This window comes from Chionomys nivalis, chromosome 19 (genome assembly GCF_950005125.1).
Source record: "Chionomys nivalis chromosome 19, mChiNiv1.1, whole genome shotgun sequence".
Classification (NCBI taxonomy): domain Eukaryota; kingdom Metazoa; phylum Chordata; class Mammalia; order Rodentia; family Cricetidae; genus Chionomys; species Chionomys nivalis.
This window is the reverse complement of record NC_080104.1, coordinates 26,859,470-26,882,629: the sequence shown is the minus strand read 5'-3', so window position 1 is coordinate 26,882,629 and position 23,160 is coordinate 26,859,470. Positions and strand designations below refer to the sequence as shown.

The window sequence follows — 23,160 nt, the reverse complement described above, 5'->3', positions numbered from 1 at the left end:
ATCCTTATTGAAATGGGGACAAGAGTGCATACACTTCATGGCTTTAGGGCTGCTTTTTAAAAGAACACTGGATATTTTAATTATCACTTTAACACCAGGACGTTTGATGTTATTTCTAAGTAGTGACTTAGTCTGCTTTGATTTAAACTTAAATCATTCATTATAAAAGAAAGTGCCTTTTAAAACAGTTTAATGAGTTTAGATCCTTTAAAAATTAGGTACACATGAGAAGCAAGAGATGAAAAAGAGGAAAGTTGAAAAAGGAGGACCTCATGTGCACCCCCCTGCTGCTGCTTCCAAACCCTCTGCAGATCAAATCAGACAGAGCGTCCGGCATTCTCTTAAAGATATTCTTATGAAAAGGTAATATGTTGTTATTATAATAAGGTTGAATGATATTTATTCCATGTATTTGAAAATAATTGAATTGTTTTAATTTTAAGACTTACAGACTCAAATTTGAAGGTCCCAGAGGAAAAGGCAGCAAAGGTTGCCACAAAAATTGAAAAAGAGCTTTTCTCTTTTTTTCGAGACACAGATTCCAAGTATAAGAATAAATACAGAAGCTTGATGTTCAATCTAAAAGATCCTAAAAACAATGTAAGTAGCTTGTTTTGTCTCTAAATTTTCGTAAATTTTATTTAATTTTGTAAGTTGTGCATGTGTATGGGGAGGGTATGTGTGTTCTTTGGCTCTTTTGTCAGAGGACAACTTTCAGGAGTCAGTTCTCTCTACAGTGAGTTCAGAGAATTGAACTTAGCTCCACAGACTTGGTAACAAGCACCCTTACACACTGAGCCATCCCACTAGTCTTATAAATGTTTATGCTTGCAGCTTTCCTGAATAGGAATCCAATATAATGTAATATAATACAATATAACTCTTCAGTTTATTATTTGGAGTGAGACTGTCTCAGATATGCCCTGCAAGAGGTTCGTCGCCTGAGTGCATCCCAAATAGCTGTGAGTGTGATCCGGCACATTTGTAGATGACAGGGTGTCACATGGTGAAAATGCTCAGCACCTCTGGGCAGCTCACACAGTACTCTCTGCTGCTTGGTTTATTTGTTTGTGGAGCTAGTGACTGCACTCGGCCTCTTGTCATAAAGTTTGTCTTAATGAAACCGTGGCCACAGCAACTCTGATAAAGGAAAACATTGAATTGGGTGGTTTACAGTTTAGAGGTTCAGTCCATTATCATCATGGAGTGCCATGGCATTCAGACAGACATGGTGCTGGAGAAGGAGCTGAGAACTCCACATCTTTGATCCACAGGCAACAGAAAGTGAACTGAGACACTGCATGTGACTTGAGCATATTTGAGACCTCAAAGCCCACCCCCACAGTGACGCATTTCCTCCAGTAAGACCACACTTACTTCAACAAGTCACACTAATAATGCCACCCCCTCTGAGAATATGGTGGCCAATTGCATTTAAACCATCGCACTCATTAAAAACACCTAAGTTTTCACTGGCCAGAAAAGGAAACACGGTCTTGAATTAGATGTAGCTGAGGATGACTTTAAACTTCTCTTCCTTCTGTCTCCAGCTCTTGAGTGCCAGGATTACACATTGCTCACCTTACCATGTTTATGGGCTCAGATCCAGAGCTGCACTCAAGGTGGGCAAGCACTTCGCCACCTGAGCTGCATATGTACCCCAGAACATAACATTTTCATAGGGTCTTTTGCTACTAATTTGTGAATCCTATACATTAGTGATTGTGAGTCTGTTGAACCGTATGTCTAGATTTATGTGCATTTTCTTTCCTTTATTCTCTTGCATAACTCAGTTGAATAAAAAATTAATTCTTCAGTATTCTTCAAAATCTGTTAAGCCTAAGCTCTTTGGGTTTTTGAGACGGGGTTTCTCTGTCTTAACAGTCCTGGCTGTCCTGGAAATCACTTTGTAGACCAGGCTAGCCTCGAACTCACCAAGATCCTCCTGCCTCTGACTCCCAAGTGCTGGGATTAAAGGTATGCACCACCACTACCCGGCAAACCTAAGCATTTCTCACTAAAATCCCAAGTCACATTTAGTTATAAACTTAAAACAAAAATCTATGCATGATGGCACATGTTTGACTTCACAGCTGCCTAGGGAATCAAAGGCAGAAAGTTCACTTAAGCTGTGAGTTCCTGAACAACTTGCAATACCCCTTTCCCCAAGAAAAGTATTTGAAATAATTTTACCAAATGAAATAGAATTTTTTAAAAAATATGTTTTTAAATGTGCCATAAACATTATTGATCTCTTAATTTTCTTTTGGGATTTCTTATTTGAGACTTAGCAAAAGTCTTAAAGCTCTGTGTATGTGTGTTTTATATGTGTGTATATATGTGTATTTGTATGTGTTTATACACAGAAAGTTCTGTGCTGTGTGCACTAAGCAAAAGTTAGGTAGTGAACACTTTCAGAGTTCAAAATATAAATAAGATTTATTATTTTGTGTATTAGATTTACATAGAGCCATTGAAAATTTTGGGCTATAGATGACTCTAGGTTATAGAATTAAACTAAATCTGTTTGTGTAAGAGCTTTCACATCAGTTATGTAAGTTTGCATAGTAATGTTTGTTGCAACATAGTCATCCCTTTGTACTCGTGAATTTCTGCATCTGTTTTCTACCATCAGCAAAACAGATACTGAACATATATAGGCTTATTTTTCTAGTTGTTATTTCCTGTGTAATATGTGTAACAACTCTGTACACGGCTCTTAGCATTGTATTAGATATTATAAGTAAATATAGAAATAGTTTAAACTATACTTATGTGACACTTAACAATGCTGATGCAGTATAAAAAGATCATCATTAGGTGATTTTGCTATTGTGTATACATCGGAATATATTTGCATAGACTAAGGCAGCTAAGTCATCTTCTCTGTCACTAAGCATTAAAATTGTATATTATTATTTGGATAGACTATTGTAGACTGAAATGTTAGGTCACATACAACTATATATGGGATCACGTATATAGGCTAGATGAAAATAGTTGTATATCATCATTGGCAGTTTAAACATCTGAGGATTTGGTATTGGGGGAGTTTCTGGGACCAATCTCCCTATTGTTTATGGACAACTGTATTTGATTAAAATATTTTTAAGTTACTCACACCTATTGAAGAAAATTTACGCTGTACAATCTGTCATGGACCATGAACTCTTGGAAATATATAATCTAGAAACTTCTCAGTAATCAAATTAAGACTGTTTTTCCTCGCAGTTGGTACTTTGCTATAGTTTCCACTCAGGCCTGCCAGGATTCAAGGGTAAATGTCTTAAAAACAGAAATTATTACAGTGATAAAAGCTGTTTTTATTCAGTGCATTACTATACAGTGGGTGATTATTATAATTCGTCCTGGGTTAGATTTAATACAGTTTTTGGGCAGCTGTATTATAGTTTCATTGCAGTTGTTTTTTCTTGTTAATTTTTACATGAATTTTCTTTTCTTTTTTTTGGGGGGGGGGTAGAGTGGGGTGGAGCAGAACTGTAACAGAATGTCACAGTGTAGTAAGCTGTAGCTGAGGTTGTCCTTGAACATTCCATCCTACAGCGGGCATTACAGGTGTGGACACCAATTGGCATCAAGTTGAATTTTATATAGGAAGTGTTTTACTCTTCCAGAATACAAAGCTGTTAGGCTGCGTGTACTAGGTTATATATAAATTATGAATGTTTATAAATCAGACTTAAAAGTTGCTTCAAAGTTTACTTATTAGCAGTTCACACATGAAACAGCTCTTTTGCTTCTAAATGTTTGTGTCTCCTTCTCATTTTAAAATCCTGTAGATATTATTTAAAAAAGTACTAAAGGGAGAAGTAACCCCTGATCATCTTATAAGAATGAGTCCAGAAGAACTAGCCTCTAAAGAGTTAGCTGCGTGGAGACGAAGGGAAAACAGACACGTAAGGACATTCATAACTCTGTGTTTGGCTTGGCTATCAAAGTCTTTGCTTTTTAACCATGGGGGCAAACTTTTTACAAAGATCAGTTAATACGGAGTGCAAGTAAAACAGGCTTTGTTTTCTAACACCTATTCTCTTCCATCTCTCCATTTTTCTCTTCTCCCTCCCTTCTCCTCTTTTGTCATGTTCTCCAGTTTTTCAGGGTTTAGTGATCTCACCTAAGCATTTGAAGTGCTGAGACGACTAGCATATGCCTTTGTGCTCAGCTTCCTTTGTTTCTTAACCTTTTAAAAATGATTCAGTTATTTTTATTTTGTGTATGGACTTTCTGCCTGTCTGTGTTTCACATGCATGCACTGTCTGAAGAGGGTGTCTGCTTTAAGGTTTCTCTTGCTATGATGAAAAACAGGACCAAAGCCCTAGGGAGGAAAGGGTTTATCCTGAGTCAGTTCACTGAGAGCAGACTAGGCAGGAACTCAAAACTGTAGGAACCTTGGAGCAGAAGCTGATGCGGACGGAGGCCATGGAGGAGTGCTGCTTACTGGTTTGCTCATTTTAGCTTGCTCAGCCTGCTTTCTTCTAGAACCCAGGACTTTCAGGCCAGGGGTGTCCCCCACATGTGTTCCTATAGTGGGATGGACCCTCTCCCATTGATTGCTAGTAAAGAAAATGCCTTTAGGCTTGTCCACTTACAGCCTGATCTTGTGGAAGCATCTTCTCAATTGGAGTTCCCTTTCTTCAGATGACTATAGGTTGACATAAAACTAACCAGCACAGCTTTGGGTCCCATGTGAGCCTCCATGTAGGTTCTGGGAACTGAACACATGTCTTTTGCAAGAGCAAGTGCCCTTAACTAACTACTGAGCCTTTTCAGCCTGTTTATTAAATTCTTATATCCTACTGTAGGTTTTTCCTTTTTTATTGCCTTTTTTGTTCTATACATTTTTCTAGTTTTTTTCTTTCATTTTTTGCTGGTCAGCGGATTATAGAATTAGAGCTTCATGGCGTCTGCCTGTCTCTGCTTTCTTCCTCCCAGAATTCTGTTCTGTCTTCCCCGCCTACCTGAGTTCCGCCCTATCAACTAGGCCAAGGTAGTTTCTTTAATAACCAATGAAAGCAACACAAATACAGAAAGGCCTCCTACACCACATGATGCTTGCTTTCATCATGGGCATTAACCCTCCTTGGTCTGTGTCAACAGTGGTCTGAAGGTCATGAGGCCTTCATGTAGTATCCTATCTGTTTGTACATCACTTTTTTTCCTTTATTCTTACATAATCTTGCCTCTTCTTTATTTTGAAAATAATGTTAACATCATCTTTCTCTCCACATGTTAAATACACACTTGCCAAAGTTACGTTTTAAAATTGACTGCCCGTGCATTGGAGACCAGTTTTCCTTTTCTTGGATTTTCTGCTTGAATTTTTTTTTTTTTTTTTAGTTTTATTTGCTGCTGTTGTGTGTATGATAAATGGGGAATGGTGGTGTGCCAGGGCGCCTTTATTTGCGAATGTCACAAGACAAGTTTGTGAGCAGATCGCTCCACTTGCCTTTCTGTGGATTCTAGGGATCAAACTGAGGTTCTCAGGTTATTTGGTAAGAGCCTTTACCTTCTGAGCAATCTTACTGGTCCTATCTGACTTTCTTAATCTATATTTTACAGCTAACAAGCAAGGAATAGATGGACAGACCTTTGCACTCCTTACTTCTTGCTCTATTTGTCACCCCTGCCCATACACTATCTCATATGTTAATGTGAGCCTCTCATGACTGAGACATAGAGTTGAATTCTATATTTTACAGTGTTTATTTGTATTTTCTATACGAGAGAAGCTATAAATTTATTATGTAAAATTATTAGGTAAGTACATTATTAAAGCACATACTTTAAATATTTCTTAAAATGTTTTCTGTTAGACTATAGAGATGATTGAGAAAGAGCAAAGAGAAGTGGAAAGACGACCGATCACAAAAATAACTCATAAAGGGGAGATAGAAATTGAGAGTGATGCCCCAATGAAAGAACAGGAAGCAGCCATGGAGATACAGGTAAAGAGCAGATGTGTCCTATCTGTAGCTTAGAACATGAAGATGGGGGAAGACTTGTCTTATTAAAGCAGAACATTATTTTTAAATTGTGGATTTTAAAGGAGTCTGTTTTACTGGATTGGTTATTATGAGCTTATTTTTCTCAGCAGAAAATTGTCTGCATTATAGAGACGCCTTTTAAAAACTTGTTGGAATCCTGAGGGTATTTGATACAGTAATTCCTTGGTGTTTTGTAAATAGTGTAATTTGAGAGTAATTGCACCTTTTCTTTAACTAGATTAAGATTTATTTTCTCTTGTATAATAAAAAATGAGAAGTAGATCAAGATGGAGACATTTTTATTTCAAATTTCCTTGTTTTCAAATACCAGTGGAAAAAATAATTTGAAGACTGACTAAAAGCTTTGAGTTGTTTTGAGATTTTGCTCGAAGTAATAAATGCTAATTCTTATTTTTACTTATTTATTGGTTTTTTTGAGGCAGGATCTGTGTAATATAGCTTTGGCTGTCCCAGAACTCACTTTGTAGACCAGGCTGGCCTTGAACTCACAGAGATCGGTCTGCTTGAACTCAGAGATTAGCCTGCTTCTGCCACCCAAGTGAGAGCTGGGATTAAAGATGTGGCTACCATGCCCAGCTGTTATTTTTTCTTAAGAAAGTCAGAACCTTACAAACATAATGGCTTCACTTTGGAAATGAAATATGTTTATGTTTATGAAATAGCAAGTTGACTTTTAAAATCAGTGCCAGATTTTACTGCTAAATCTTATTTTTATTCTCACTTATGTTAGGAACCTTTAGCCAATAAGTCATTGGAGAAGCCAGACGGATCTGAAAAACAAAAAGAGTCTGACTCCACATCTAAAGATACCACCAGTCAACACAGACAGCATCTCTTTGATCTGAACTGCAAAATATGCATAGGTTGGGAGTTTTGCCTTCTCCAGTATTATGCTCGTTGTTTAAGGGGTATTTCTGTAGTTGTCTTTGTAATTGGGGTAGGTTTTATTTTCCCAGCTTGGGTGCTGCAGCATCTACCTGCTCCTGTTCTATGAGATTAGGTCCAATTTACAAATGCAAAAGCAGGGATAGCCATGCCTTTTCATGTACACAAGAATGTAAATTTACAGCAGCACATGGGGAGCCTTTGTTAGATGACTAGACATGCCTGTTTTCAGAATGTTTGAGTTTGTTTTTCCTTTCGCGTGCTATAGTCCCTCATTTGTATCATTTTCTAAACTACAGTGTCGTTCATGTTGTGTAGCTTAACATTGCTCACTCACTCTCTCTCTCTCTCTCTCTCTCTCTCTCTCTCTCTCTCACACACACACACACACACACACACACACACACACACACCTGGAGACAGTGTTTCCGTGGTAACAGTCCTGGCTGTCCTGGAAGTTGCTTTGTAGACCAGGTTGGCCTCAAACTGAGAAAGATCCTCCTGCCTCCATTTCCCTAGTGCTGGGATGAAAGGCATGTGCCTCTATGATTGATTGATTGTTTTGCTGATTTTTCACATTCATAGGTGAGGATAGATATCATCAACTCCTCATTTACTTGTGATGTTTTATAAAATGATCAAAGGGGGTGTTAGGTTAGTTCAGGTAGAACCTTCCACTTTGGTTAGTTTAGGTCTCTGTGGAAGAGGGGGTTGTCCTCTGGAACACTTTCTTATTGGTTCTGAGAATAGGTGTAATAACTTGGTGTGAGAAAACATTGCAGGTATATATTGCCTCAGGAAATCTTTACTCAATAATTGAGCCAAAGAAACGAAATTCCTTTAGAAACTAAACTGAATGAACATTTTAAAATTTCAGATAACAAGCATATTTTGGTGTCTTGTGGCTTCAGGTCGGATGGCACCACCTGTAGATGATCTTTCTCCAAAAACCGTGAAAGTTGTTGTGGGAGGAGCTCGCAAACATTCGGACAACGAAGCAGAAAGTATAGCGGATGCCTTGTCTTCAACTACAACTATTCTGGCTTCAGAATTCTTTGAGGAAGAGAAACAGGAGTCTCCCAAATCAACGTTCTCTCCTATGCCACGGTAGCGCTCTCTCAGTCATAATTCTGTAACCGTTACTCACTTGTCCTTTTACAAATAGAAAAGTGGCATACTCAGGGACTTGTGAGAAAGTATCTGTTATACTCGGGCCAAGTGAGATAAGTGAACAGGACTCTGAAAGTTAATTTATTTTGAATGGATTTTAGATTTAAGAGACTTGAGAGTATGAAGTTATAACTTTCAAATTCTAATTATGGCTCATCATTTAAGAGCACTGACTGCTCTCCCAGAGGTCAGCTCAGAACCATCTGTACCTCTAGTTCCAAGAGGTCTGACAACCTCCTCTGGCCTCCATGGACATGCATATGCTACATATGCAAACGCTCATACACATAAAGTAAAAAGTGACTCTTTATAGCTAAACCGGAAGCAAATGATTTAAATATGCTGGTCCCAAGAAGTATGGGATACAGCACTTGCTCTATGCTTGTACAGTTTTGGATCTTAGCCTACCTCAAGCCAGCCCAGAACAATGACTTTGTAAACCATGACTATGTGTTTGTGATTGTAAATTTATAAATTGAAAATGTAGACTTCTATGGATTGATAGCTTTTCTTTTTTTTTTTTTTTTTTTTTTTTTGGTTTTTCGAGACAGGGTTTCTCTGTGGCTTTGGAGCCTGTCCTGGAACTAGCTCTTGTAGACCAGGCTGGTCTCGAACTCACAGAGATCCGCCTGCCTCTGCCTCCCGAGTGCTGGGATTAAAGGCGTGCGCCACCACCGCCCGGCTGATAGCTTTTCTTTTTATTGACCTTTATTTATACTTATTTTTATTGATCATCTTCTTGATATAAAATGCTTTTAGTAACTATGTAGAAAATTGACTCATTTCTGGGCATTTTATTTACTGCACTTGTTTGTGTGTGTATGTGCTACAACACTCATGTGGAGGTTAAAGGGCAACTTGGTTTGTTGATTTTCTGTTTCCACCTTTATGTGGGTACAAGGGATTGAACCCAGCCCTCAAGATTGGTAGCAAGTATCTTTACCCACAGGGTCATATGAATGACTTTGTTGCTAACTTTAGTATCCTGTTCTAGTCCAGAGATGCCTGGAACTGTTGAAGTTGAGTCTACCTTCCTGGCTCGTTTGAACTTCATCTGGAAAGGTTTTATCAATATGCCGAGTGTGGCAAAGTTTGTTACCAAAGCCTACCCTGTATCTGGATCCCCTGAGTACTTGACAGAGGTACTGTGAACTTTGTTGTTTTTCCTTACTTGGGTTGTGTTTCTGAAAGCAGTAGGCAGGGAGACATACAGTTAATAATAATTTAAATTGTTAAAAGCCCATTTATTAATGATCCTTAAAACAGTTACATTAATGAAATTATTAATTCACAAATGAATTTGCAGACTGGTAGAAAACTGTATCCTGAAAGTTTTAAACTTAGATACCTTACTTTTTCTAAAATGCACTTCACGGAGACAGTTAAAACCATTGTGTTTCCCTGATTATCCAAGTTTGTTTTTAAGTAGAGATTTGCATAAAAGACTTCCCTGTTTATGGCAAAGGTAGCCTGAGAAAAGAGTCTCTAAATTGCTAAAGAAATGGAATTCCTACACTGTTTATGTTCGGGACCGGAGTATTTGCCTGTCTGTTTATACTGGGGAGTAAAGCTTACATCTAATTGTCAGTCTCCGGAGAGCACTGACTAATCAGTGCAGTGGTAACTGTGGTTGGTTGTATATCCAAAGGAAGAAAATGTTAAGTAATAGAAAATAAACAGTAGTAGCATAATGCTGTAATTAGTGACCAGCTGTGACATTTAAACAACTACATCAGAGGAGACAAAGCCAATGTACATGTATTATGTACATTATTTTTGCTGGTTTGTTAGATTAGCTTTTTCATTTATTCTTAGTCTTCTAATCATAAGCCAGTTATTTAAATAATTCATTTCAGATTTTAACAAGTCTAAATCATATGATCATTCTCTATAATGTTAAGGTGAGTTTTCTTTTGATTAGGCTGAAATTTTCCTGAGTCCATCTCCTCCTTCCCTGGCCTCCTTGTGTTTCTAGATACCCATCCCAGGGCCCCGTGTGCATGTCAAGCCTTCTGCCACCAAGCTACAGCCACAGAACCTTATATCACTGTTGTTTTTAGTTACTACACAATGCTATTGTTACATAATTTACTTGGATAACAATATTTTAGGAATGTGAGTTTTGTTAGAGAAAAATTAGATGGGGCAGTGATGGTCTTTTGAAGGAAAAAAGTCTTGAATTCTTAAGGGTTTTTTTTTTTTTTTATATTATTTTTAAGGCAATTCTTTTACATGGTAATTTGGTCCTAGACTCCCAGACCCTTTGACTTTGAATGAAACTGTTTTCCTGAATGTTACAGTTTCTATGTGTTCACTTTCTTTAACTCCATTTCTGCTTTTTAGTTTAGTTTTTTTTTTGAGCTAAAATCTCAAAATATTCAAAGCAACTAATGAGTTAAATAATCTTAATTCTACTTTTATGATTTTCCTTGGTCTTCAGAGAAAAAAGGAATACACTGAATAAGTTTTAAATGTCTGATTAATTTTATATATTTATATATAATACCAGTATACCTTGTGTGTGCTTATACATTTTTAAAATGTTTTGCATTGTTAGAATTAATTTTCTTTTTACAAAAATATACTTTGTAATTAAGTTGCATCAAATCTAAACTTCAGCTATTAATAATTAAGAATACCTCAAAAAAAAAAAAAGTTAAGAAGCACCAGGCATAGCAGTGCATGCCCGTAGTTCCAGCACTTTGGAGACGGAGGCAGGTGGATCTCTGTGAGTTCGAGACCAGCCTGGTCTACATAGTGAGACCTGTTTGAAAATATAAAACAGCCAGGCAATGGTGGCACACGGCTTTATCCCAGCACTTGGGAGGCAGAGATCTCTGAGTTGGAGGTCAGCCTGATCTACAAGAGCTAGTTCTAGGACAGCTAGGGTTGTTACACAGAGAAACCCTCACTCAAAAAAACAAAACCAAAGCCAAACAAAACAAAAAAAACCAAAGGCAAAGAATTGTCCTGCCCACTACCACAGATAACCACTGAAGAACAGAAAGCCTGCCTCTGAGTGTCCAGGAGTGTACTGATCTTATTAATCTGTGTATCACCACACGGCTGTGCCTTACCTGCCAATGTTCTGTCCGGTGACTGTCTCTGGCAGGGAGGGGCTACATGGCTTCTCCCTGACTCCACCTCCTTTTCTCCCAGCACTCAGCTTAGTTTTCCCTGCCTACCTCTATTCCCTGTGTAGGCCCAATGCAGTTTCTTTATTAACCAATGATAATCACAGCATCCAGAGGGAAATCCCACATCACTGTGTTGGCCGCTGGTTCTTTTCCTTGTGCTTGTTTATTCTGACCTGGTATGACCTTGGATATTTTTTTCTTAATGTTGAGACTGTATTTTATGCTTTTATCTAACATTTTCCTCCTTAGTAAACTGCATTTTTAGTATTACTTATTTGAAGTTGGCATTTGAAATAAGATCTGTTGCTATTTCTCTACTGTGTTTTGTTTTCTGTTGCAATTTTACTCACTGTGTGTTCTGGAGATCGACTGAAGCTTGAGTCTTATATATGCTAAGTACATGTTCTACCACCATGTTCTTATAGCCTTGCTTACTTGTTTTTCAAATTATTCTCAAAGCTAAATATGTATGAGTCATGGATATTGTAATGAAGATATTCTATATTTGTTGAATTTTTTTTTTTAAACCATAGGACTTACCAGATAGTATTCAAGTAGGTGGCAGGATATCACCTCAGACAGTTTGGGATTACGTGGAAAAAATAAAAGCCTCAGGAACCAAGGTATGTAAACTTTTAAAATGCCAGTATGTGAAATGTTTACAGAATCAAACTACTTAGTGTTTTATACAAGGGTCCAGTATTTCTTAGGGGAAGGGAGCTAATACAAGTTTGAAATGTTATAATCTGCATTACAGAATGGAGGTAAAGGGCCCTGGAGGTGATAGACAGATCATTTGGTAAAATGACATCTATGCAAGCCTGAGGACCTGTGTTTAATTCCCAGTACACATAACAGTCTAGAGTGTGGAGGTGCACATTTATGATGTCAGCACTGGAGAGACAGGTGCGGACTTGTGATGCTTGGCCAGATACCAAGCTAATTAGAGCACAGGGCCCAGTAAGATACTGTTTCTTAGAACAGTAAGGACAGCTTCCTAGAAATGACCCTTTGGTTGACCTGTGGGCTACACATGTGGATATGCAAACTGAAGTAAAGCCCTTTGCTCAAAGCGGTGCAGCATTCCCTTTTAGTCCCTGTCTTCTGGAATGTGTCCTCCATAGCTCCGTTAGCAGTGTGGAAGGAAATGTGGTGGAGTAGGTGTTGATTTTCCCTGTTTTAGTCAAGCTGCAGGCGAGTTCTGCACTCTCTGTCCAGGGGTTCAGATACTGCAGAAGCCAGTCCTCCTTTACCAGTTAAGGTGCTTAAGGCTTTGGGCTCTGGTCTTGTAGGATCATTTGGGAACCAGACTGTTCTGTCCATTTATTGTTTCCAGGAGTGCTTGCCTTCATTAGGCAAAATTGTTCAAAGCTCATGTCAGCCACTGGTGGGGATAAGTGAGGGCTATTTGTCAAGGGTTTTTGTTTGGTTGGTTTTTTTATTTCATGTTTTTCAAGACAGGGTTCCTCTGTGTAGCTTTTGAGCCTGTCGTGGAACTCTCTCTGTAGACCAGACTGGCCTCGAACTCACAGAGATCTGTCTACCTGTGCTTCCTGAGTGCTGGGATTAAAGGTGTGTGCCACCACCATCTGGTTTGTCAAGTTGTTCTTAAAGGCAAACCTGAGAAATTACAGTCATCACTTAATTTTTTTCTTTAATTCACTTGACATGAATGTAGTCAAACAGCTATATGTAACTGCAAAGGAAACTGGCAAACGTGGTCTCTACTGGGTGCCCAAGTGCCAGCCAAAAATTAAGGTTTGTTAGTAACAGAAAGAGGAGACTATAAACTAGGAGATAATCAGTAGCCCCCATCATGCTAATATTTCTCTTCCAGGTTTTCTACATAATATCTCTAGTTTCTTAAACTTATAGAGAATAATAATATATACGAATAATTTAAATAATTTCTTTGTAGAAGTTTCTTGTTTTTCTTTAAAGTGAACCAAAATGGAGAGTCTTAAACATCCCCCCCCCCATATAGATTTTTAAATTAAATTGATTTTTGTGTTTCAATACTTCGAGGCAGGTAAAAGGCTACTAAGCTTGGGAGGTAGAGATAGACAGAATTGCATTGTTTGCTATCATTTATACACATACACACATTTAGTGTGTGTGTGTGTGTGTGTGTGTGTGTGAAAGCGTGGGGATGTATGTTACTGCCCAGTACTTTATAGCATGCCTTCAGATTGAATTGGTTTAAACACAAGAATACTTAGCTTATATGTAATGTGATATTACTAAGACATTTTGTATATCCCCTATCCAAACTGCTTATGATCGATCAGAAATGCTTTAGATTTTGAACTTCTCTGAATTTTGTAATGTTAGCATATATGTAAGATGGTACCTTCGGAATGGAGGTTCAAGTATAAATGTGAAATGCATTTATGGGTTACATAAACCTTACAAGCATAGACTGAAGGTAATTTCATACCATATTTTTAGGGTACCCATGTTTTGATTGCATTTTATCACATGTCGACAGGTATGGAGTTTTCTAAATGTTGGCCTTCCAAGTTTCAGAGTTGAGAGCATTGATACCGAATCTTCAGATAGGAGTTGTAAGAACTCTATCTAATATCTAGGAGGCAGAGCCATAGCTTAACTCACTAATATATTTCTTGTTTTTGTGTCATTAGGCATTGTAGTGAAGCAGGCCTTTGCCATTTTTGACTGCAAACCTTTAGGAAGAACCCTCCATTACTAAAATAATACAAAATTATGACTATCTTTTTATTTATAATAAATCCAAGAACCCCAGAAGTGGGAAGCAAAATTACTGAGTTAGCCAATCACCTTAAAAGCTTAGAGTTTGTGTGTATATGTCTTTAGAGTGTTGTCAAAACCAAGTCCCCTTTATTCCTATGCTTAGGCTCTGTAGACTGGATACCAGGCTTGCGTGTTTGTGTGTATCTAAGTTTATCACTTTTTTCCACTCTCTGAGGTTTTAGTTTTAAGGTATATGATGAAAAATATTTTTCCATTCTGCTTTCTCTGTACATCAAGGATGTGAGTCATCTAGCTTTCAGACAGTGTGTGCTACCCACGTGCTAACTATCTCCATCATTAGATAATTTTTATTTTATTTAATAGCCTCAAAACATAAAATTAGTGATACTAACAATTTTAATACATTATATTTTCCCATTACTGTATGCCTTTTTCTGTCTAATTTATTAATTAGCTTTATCATTGGGATCATAGGTACATGCAGGGAATGAATATTTATATAATGTTCAGTGTTATCTGTGATTTCAGACATTTGCTGAGATCTTGGATATATCTCCCACAGTAGGACCAACTTCTGTGACATAGTTGGGTAGTAGTGTGGGGCACTATTATTTCAGTGTGCCCAGAATACAGGCTGCTCTCTAGAGGTTATATCTTTGGAAATCAGGAATTGTGCAGATACCAAAAGACTTGGGTTTCAACATTGTCCTTGCCACTGATAATTTGTATGACCTTGAACAATTTCATTGTATCCAAGTGCCTTGGGCCTTTCTCCTCTGCATCCCTACCTTACTCATACTAGGCAAATGTTCTACTGGTGAGCTATTTGCATAGACCATATTTTATCATAAATGAGCATCTCCTAAATTGCCCAGACTCACATTGAACTTATTGGGTAGCCCAGGCAGGAATTAAACTTCTCGTTCTTCTGCCTCTCAGTCCCCAAGTGCCTGGGAGTATAGGTGTGTATGCTGCTATCCTGTTCAGGTCTCAATTTGTTATGGGAGGTCTTCAAATAATACAGAATCCTCAATGAACCAGGAAGGGTATTTTCTTAGAAGTTGTTTCCTTTTAGAATTCTAGTTTCTATTTAACTTGACTGCTATTTGATGACCTTCATAAAACTCCAAATTAGATTAATACTAATAATAAACTGTATTTGAAATCAAGCTACATATTAGATTATTATTTTAAGCAATTGTTTGTTACTCTCTTGAATAGGAAATCTGTGTGGTTCGCTTCACACCAGTAACTGAAGAAGATCAAATTTCTTACACTTTGCTGTTTGCATACTTCAGTAGCAGAAAGCGTTATGGCGTAGCTGCTAACAACATGAAGCAGGTTAAAGATATGTACCTTATTCCTTTGGGTGCTGCAGATAAAATTCCACACCCTCTTGTGCCTTTTGATGGACCTGGTAGGTACATGTTTTGGTAATAGAATAAGATTGAAATAAAGTGGGAGGGGTCAGTCCAAATAAAAAAGAATGGCTGCTTTTTGTCTTAGGATTCAGACCCATTAGAGACGGCGTGACAGGGCTAGCCACCATTCGGTAGCTTGGAATGGACTGCTTGTGAAATGTACCCTTTTAGGAATTGATTGCAAATGATGGTTGATGTTTGTTTGTTTTCTCCAGGGCTCGAGCTGCACAGACCTAATCTGTTGTTGGGCCTCATTATTCGTCAGAAGCTGAAGCGACAGCACAGCGCTAGTGCTGGTCCTAGTCACACAGCCGAGACTCCTGAGACCGCCCCAGTAGCCTTGCCACCTGACAAAAAGGGGAAACTGGACTCGTCTCTGGAGGAAACCGCAGAGGAGGAGAACGACTTCTTCAATTCCTTCACAGCTGTGCTGCACAAGCAGAGAAACAAGCTCCCTCAGCCGATGCCGGAAGACCTGCCCGCAACCACTGAACCTCTGTTGGAAGTCAATAAGCCGGAGCCACCAAAACCCTTGCGGTTCCTTCCTGGGGTCCTTATAGGCTGGGAAAATCAACCCTCTACTTTGGAATTAGCAAATAAGCCTCTTCCTGTGGATGATATACTCCAAAGCCTTTTGGGCACCACTGGTCAAGTGTATGAGCAGGCTCAGCCTTCTGGAGAACCTCTCAAAGAAATTCCTTTTATAAATGATCAAACCAACCCAAAAGTAGAGAAAATAGACAAAGTGGAGGTAGCTGAAGGTGAAGCCAAGGAGATAAAAGTTAAAGCAGATAATATTTCAGAATCTATAGGTAAAAACTCAGGAGTAGAAGACACTTCATTAGTGGGCTGCCCTTCCATTTCCCCAGGGCCTTTGGCGAGTCTTAGTCTGAGAGGGAAACCTCCAGATGTTTCTACAGAAGCATTCTTAACAAATTTATCAATTCCATCAAAACATGAGGAAACTGTGGAAAACAAAGACAGAACATTAAAAAGGCAGCTGCTCCAAGATCAAGAGAGTAGTTTGCAAGATACTCGGACTTCGAGTCATTCTCCATGCAGGCCTAGTACAGGAAAGGGAAGCGTAGATGGGAATGTGAGTTGCAGTGAAAATGTTGTTGCTAACACAAGGTCCCCCCAGTTTATCAATCTGAAAAGGGATCCTAGGCAAGCAGCAGGACGAAATCAGCAGACAACCTCAGAAAGCAAAGATGCAGAGAGCTGCCGAAATGGAGACAAGCATGCTCTGCCTGGTCCATCGCACAGCAAAGAGCTCTTAGCAGAATCAGTCAGTGGGGAGGGAAAACTGTCTTCCATAGAGAGGAACTCATGTGTAGAGCAGAATGATGATTCTGAGACTACACAAAACCCATCCTCGGCGGAAAACATAAATTCTTCACAGACAGAACAAGCCAGTCCTTTACAGGAGGATATTTTAACACAAAGTATTGAAACCGTTCACCCATTTAGAAGAGGATCAACTACAGCATCATCTCATTTTGAAGCTGGAAGTACATGCCAGTCAGAATTTCCTTCTAAAAGCATCAACTTTACTTCTAGGAGTACCAGCCCCAGGGCAAGTGCAAACTTTTCACCTGTGAGGCCACAGCAGCCCAATATCCAGCATCTCAAGTCTAGTCCTCCTGGGTTCCCATTTCCAGGACCTCCAAACTTCCCTCCCCAAAGTGTGTTTGGATTTCCACCACATTTGCCACCTCCGTTACTTCCCCCTCCAGGCTTTGGTTTTCCTCAAAACCCTATGGTTCCTTGGCCACCTGTTCATCTCCCAGGCCAACCTCAACGTATGATGGGGCCGCTTTCACAAGCATCAAGGTATATGGCCCCACAAAATTTTTATCAGGTCAAAGACATACGGAGACCAGAAAGGCGTCATAGTGACCCTTGGGGTAGGCAAGACCAACAACAACTAGACAGGCCATTCAATAGGGGTAAAGGGGACCGCCAGAGATTTTACAGTGATTCGCACCACTTGAAAAGAGAGCGTCATGACAAGGAATGGGAGCAAGACTCTGAAAGACACAGACACAGAGACAGAAGCCAAGAAAAAGACAGAGACAGGAAAAACAAAGAGGAAGGACATAAGGAACGGGCACGGGCATCACATAGTGATCGAGCGACAGATGGAAAAGTAGGCAGAGAGAGTAAGAATGCAGACAAGAAACCGGACCATGAAAAGGAGAAGGAACGAGAGAAGAATAAGCATAGAGAAGGGGAGAAGGACAGAGAGAGGTACTATAAAGACAGGGACCACACTGACAGAGCAAAAAGCAAAAGGTGAAATTTGTAGGCTGCTTCAACGTCGCATTTAAAAAACTATTAGATGTTGTGTATCTTTATAAGATCGCCTGGAAGGACTGTTCCACCTTTTAAATCTTTCCTCTTGGTGGTCTGCAGAGCAGTCAGCTGCTGGAGCAGGTCTGCACAGTGCCCACCATCCACCGTCCTACTTCCAGGAATTTAATATTTTTGAAAGTTTTACAAGCTGTATATTCAAAGATTGTTTTATTAATATGCAATAAAGGCTTAGAAATTTTAGTTTTATTCCTTAATTGGTAAATATGGTTAACTATGAAATATATTTACTGCCTCTAGTGAATGTCCTTTATATAATGACTAATTTGAAAGTAACCTGTGCTCTGTACATTTGTTTTCAATTGCACTGTTTTTAAAGAAAACGTAGAGGAGCAACAAAAAAAGCCAAGTGACTTCATAATCAGACCATACTAATCATCTAGTTGGGCAATTTTTGACCATGAATCAGAAGCCCAAGGAGTCCACTTATTGCTTTAATCTGCACTCATTGAAGGCATTTCTTACCATGTCCTGCAGTTTGTGGTAGGCCATATTCCTTTCCCTTCTGGCTCTTCAGAAACTTGAATACTTAAGCTTGTACATGATCTTGTGTTTTGCTATCCTTTTTACTGTAAAATGTAAATATTTTAAGGGATATTTTGATTCTAAATATGATAAAAGAATTTCTCACCTGCTTTGTGTGTGTGATTTGAAATTCAGTAGTAAGAGAGGTTCCTCAAAGCTTCTTTTCCGTGAGACATTCATTGTTCTTCTACCCCGAAAGGATGTGTAGACACAATGTCAGACATGACCAGCAGGGAATGGTTGGTTTTCAGTCTGATGTACCACTTCTAAAGAGACTAGTACGTAGACCTGCCAGCAGGGAGCTTTGCAGTTATCCGCTTAGTTGCTATTATGATTCTGAACACTTATATATGATCAAACTTTGTTATACGGGACTCAGTAATCATTGTAAAACTGCAGAACTTTTAAGTGAAATGTATTTTGAAAATTTTTTTTTGTAAAATGATTTTGTTTGTAGGGCAACTGTAAAATTGAATATACCAGTTTGACTTGAAATAGAAAATACATGAGACTGTTGTTCTTTCGTATTTAAACTTACCTACACCCTGAAATACAGCCTATGCTGATGTTTAAAATTTATAAAGCAGTAGCTGCCAGACGATGTTAAAACACTTGAGACCCAATCAAGAGCAATCAGTGTTCTTGCCTACTTGTACCCATGAATAAGAATCTCAGGAACGCCACAAAATTAAGAAAATTGTACTTAAAGGGGCGTTACCAGGTTTTTAAACTGGATTAACCTTGCTATTCGCTCTAGAGAAAATAACAGTCAAGCATTTTGTCTGAATCGCAAGGATTACAGTAGACTTCTTTCATCTTTGCCTCTAAAATTTATCATCATGAAAGTTCTAAAGTGAAGGGTTTTCACTTAAATAAAGTATTTTTAACTTTGGTCTACCTTTTTTGGAAGTTAACTTGCAAGGGAAAAGAAAGGTCTTACACAAGACCAATTCTAAGGCTAATCATTGTTTACATGATTGTGAAGTCATGGGTTACTTACTCCACATGTGTCAGGAAATCTGCTTTTCCTGATGTATGTGGTTTGTGGGTTCACCTGACACCTGACTTGTTTTCTAAGGTACACGTAAAAAGAAAGGGGATTTTTGAATGGAAAAAGATAGCCGCATTGAGCCCTAGATGCCAGGTCTTGTATTGAATGTTTGGTTCATGCGATCTTTGACCAGCCTTGATAGGTGAACAGTTGATTAAGAATTTAAAAATCTGGAACCTGGGAAATTGTCCAAGGTTAGACTGCTATAATCAGAGTTGGAGTCCCAGTTAGCTTTGCTTTCCTTTACAGTCTGTTCAATAGTTGTGCTCTAAAAATGGAGAGAGGGAAGCAAAAGCATTTATAGCCTTTCTGTTCATCCCATCAGCATTCCTGAACCCCTTTTTAGCAATCAACAGGAATAGCAAGACAACTGTATGCCCACACATCTGTTCACACAGATTGGCTAGTGTATTTTAGCCATGTGCCCGAACTCACTAGCACTCATTTGTTCCTGCTGTGATATGGCTGCCTCGGTGCAGCTACAACTGCTCATTGCAGTTCTGCAGATGAAAATGTCACGCATATAAGGGAGGTAGCCACAGGGTGTGCCCCTATTGGGGAATCTAGGTATATTAGGGTACTCCAGAGGTACAGAACTTAAAGAATGGTATTTATTAGAATAGTTTACAAGCTGTGGTCCAACTAGTCCAACAATGTCTGTTTACCAGTGGTAGGTTCAAGAATCCAGTAATTGTTCAATACACAAGACTAGGTAAGTCCGTTGGTCTTCTGAGCTGTCAGAATTGCCAGGGAAGTGAGTTCTAATGACAAATGAAGGAATGGACTTTTCAATGAGCAAGCAAGCAAAGAGTGTGGTACAGGTTAAAGATTTCTGAAGCACTATTAATAAAATCTCAGAGACTGATACTGGGGTTCAAGATGAAGACCACAGAAGCCAAGCAGCCAGACACTGGCTCTTACCTCGACCTCAATCCGAAATGGCGAGCCTGCCTCTGGTAATCTCAGAATGAGACTGAGAGCTGTTTCCTCCTGTTTTATAATCCTCTCCAGGGCTGGGATTAAAGGTGTGCAGCACCCGATTTCTATGGCAAATTAGTGTGGCCACTGGGATTAAAGGTGTGTGTTACCACTACCTTGGTCTGTAAAGATTGAATAGTGGGGTGGTTTTTCTTAAATCTTCAAGCAACCTTTATTAAGATACAAATGAAATGCCACTACACAACTCAAAAGATCCAGAATAAAAGTAGGCCTTCCCACTTTATTTAAAAGAATATCCCTCACAGGTGTATGTACCCAGCCACTTTTAATTTCAGATGTAGTCAAGTTGACAATCAAGAATGTCCATCACACTAGAGTAACCACTTCCTTACCTTTTCTAGCTTTAAGATGCACTTTATTTTTCAGCTCCTAGTCGCGCCCCCGTATTTAAAGGCAGAGGAGAGGCCCGCTTTGATGCTATCATCTCCAACCTCTTCTGGTGCCCTTACACTTAAAGGTCTGTGTGATGTCATTTGCTCGACCAAACATTCCAAGACAGCCTCCTTATCTGAAAGTCAACTGCATAGGTGTCATCTGTGACCACTTCTCTGCTATGGAACCTGGTGTTTAGATTCTGCAAGAACTAAGATGTAGATTGACATCTCCGAGATTGGGGAACCATTTTAGCCAGGCTTGCAAATTGTAGTTGTCCAATTGTTAGCCTGGAAATACAGAATAAGGTCATTGTAAATACGAACAGTATAGAAGAAAGTGAGGTAATGTAGAGTTCCAATTTTTGTTTCATGCTTTCAGAGCATGTTTACATAAGCCCTGCTTACCATCACTTCATAGTTTGTTACATGGAGTACAGTTTTAAAGTGAAGGGACTTTCACCAAGCCATTTGCTGGGCCATCTCTAGGAAGCATTGCGTTTGTGGATGTTTGTAATGTACCCGCTCTGCAGACGCTTGCATGGCACTTAGAATTCATTACTGCGTGTCATTGTAAGTTCCCAAGCTGGCAGGTCTTGCCACATGGTGGGAGGAGTGATAGTTGAGTGTGAGACTGCAGGTGTGGGAAGCTTGTTGAGATGGCCAAAGCTGAGAGGTAAAACTTCACTTTTTCTTCCCACATTGCTGTGGTTTGGACCTAGGGCCTTGCCCATGCTAGACAACGACTCAGGGTTGCTCTGACCTGTATCTCTAGCACTCTTGAGTAATTATTTTAGCGATAGTCCTCTTATTTATAGTATAGCATTTGTGTAAGGCTGTAGCTTGGTTGGTAGATCTTTCTTATTTTTTAACCTGACATGTACAAACCTGGGGTTCAGACCCCAGTACCAGACAAGGGGTTGCACCCTTGTAATGGTAGCAGTTTGGAGTGGAAGTAAGCAGGTGGTGAGTTGTAGGCCAGCTGGGGTACATGAGCCCATCTCACATGTTTCAAAATGGAATGAAAAGTAGCTTCCACACTAAGAATGTCATTTGTTTTGTAAAAATATTTTTCTTCAAAATTGTCACACGTATATTTTCTATCCATGCACCACCACTTCCTTCCCAATTCCCCCTTAGCTCTTTCAGCATTCATGTCCTCAAAGCAGAGTGACTCTCTGGTTCATCAGCCTTCAGTTGCTTATAGCTTTTCTGCCAAGGGTGGGACCATCTATGCTGGAATCTTGACTGGTTTGGTTTTGTGCGGGCAATCACAACAGCTGTGCATAGGTAAGTGCATCGGCCATCCCATACTCTGAATTCAGTATTTCAAACTTCTCCCCATTGGCCAGTTGTTTCTTCCCACCCACTTTTCTGCAATGCTCCTTTAACCTTGAGATCAAGGTAAACCCATGAGTATAAACACTATTGAGAAGGCAGTTTGACAGTATAGCTGTTTAATAAAACAAGGTTCCTCCCTAGGGCCAGTGACCTTTCTTGGCTTTTGACTAGGTTTACAGTACCAGATATGAATTCCCTCCTTTGGAGTAAGCTTCATATCTAACTAGAATATGGTTGATTATCCTCATAAGCACCATGCCTTTACTGAGCCAGTGAGCTTGCTAGGGAGTTCAATATGATATCATGCCTATTCCAGTGCGGGTTCAATCATTGATACCCTTTCAACAACGTGCATAGCACCATCTGACACTATAAGCTAGTTAGCAAGGAGAAAATTTCCTGGATGGTTGAAGTTGGTTTCTGTTCTGCATCTAACAGGAGTGGTGTCTTCAGGATGGAATCTTACCATCTATTTTTCTTAATCTCCCACATGTTATATTTTTGCAAAAGAAAAACAACGCTGAAATACATCTAGAGCTAGATACGGTGGTGGATTCCTTTTAGTTTGAGGTCAGCCTCACCTCAGAGTGAATTCCATGCCAAGTCAAGTCCACATAGTGAGATCTTGTCTCAAAAGGAAAAGAGGGGTGGGGAGAATCTTTATATAGTTTAGGAAAGTAGAGGATTCTTCATCCCCTGTGAAGATCCAGTGGATCCTGGGGGTCCTTTCAAAACCCTTGGGAAGTGTTTCTCCAAAGAAAGGACATGCTGTGTTGGGGGAGAACATGCAATCTAATATGGAAGGTGCAGTTTTCTTGAACCTTAGAAAGCTTCCACAGAACAGATTCATTACTTCAGGAAATGTGTTTAGGTTTGTGAACCAGCTGCCAAAAAAATATATCCACTCCCACCCCATGCTGTGCTTCCACTGAGCACTCCCCAGTTCCTGAAAAACCTTTATGACGTTGATCTGAGTCTGAGTATCTCATGTTATGTACAAGGACTGAGCAAGTGTAGACAAATGATTTTCTGAAAATGGAGTTGTTTTCGGTGGTTTTTGTTGAAAAACATTTGGGAGCCGGGTATCGGTGGTGCATGCCTTTAGTTCCAGCACTCAGGAGGCAGAGG

General features: G+C 39.3%; 1 protein-coding gene across 6 annotated transcripts in view; it reads left to right on the top strand.

Annotated features, from left to right (window-relative positions):
* Phf3 (PHD finger protein 3) overlaps nt 1-19,110 on the top strand; it is a 72,757-nt gene extending 53,647 nt beyond the window's left edge. For all 6 annotated transcript variants that reach the window (XM_057794650.1, XM_057794653.1, XM_057794649.1 and 3 more), the window contains 10 exons: nt 219-363; nt 444-600; nt 3,801-3,917; nt 5,835-5,966; nt 6,757-6,889; nt 7,823-8,018; nt 9,076-9,223; nt 11,752-11,841; nt 15,173-15,368; nt 15,588-19,110. In XM_057794650.1, the coding sequence (XP_057650633.1) occupies nt 219-363; nt 444-600; nt 3,801-3,917; nt 5,835-5,966; nt 6,757-6,889; nt 7,823-8,018; nt 9,076-9,223; nt 11,752-11,841; nt 15,173-15,368; nt 15,588-17,671 (3,398 nt within the window). In that variant the 3' untranslated portion in view covers nt 17,672-19,110. The remainder of the gene's footprint in view (nt 1-218; nt 364-443; nt 601-3,800; nt 3,918-5,834; nt 5,967-6,756; nt 6,890-7,822; nt 8,019-9,075; nt 9,224-11,751; nt 11,842-15,172; nt 15,369-15,587) is intronic.
* Nucleotides 19,111-23,160: the final 4,050 nt, after the last annotated feature.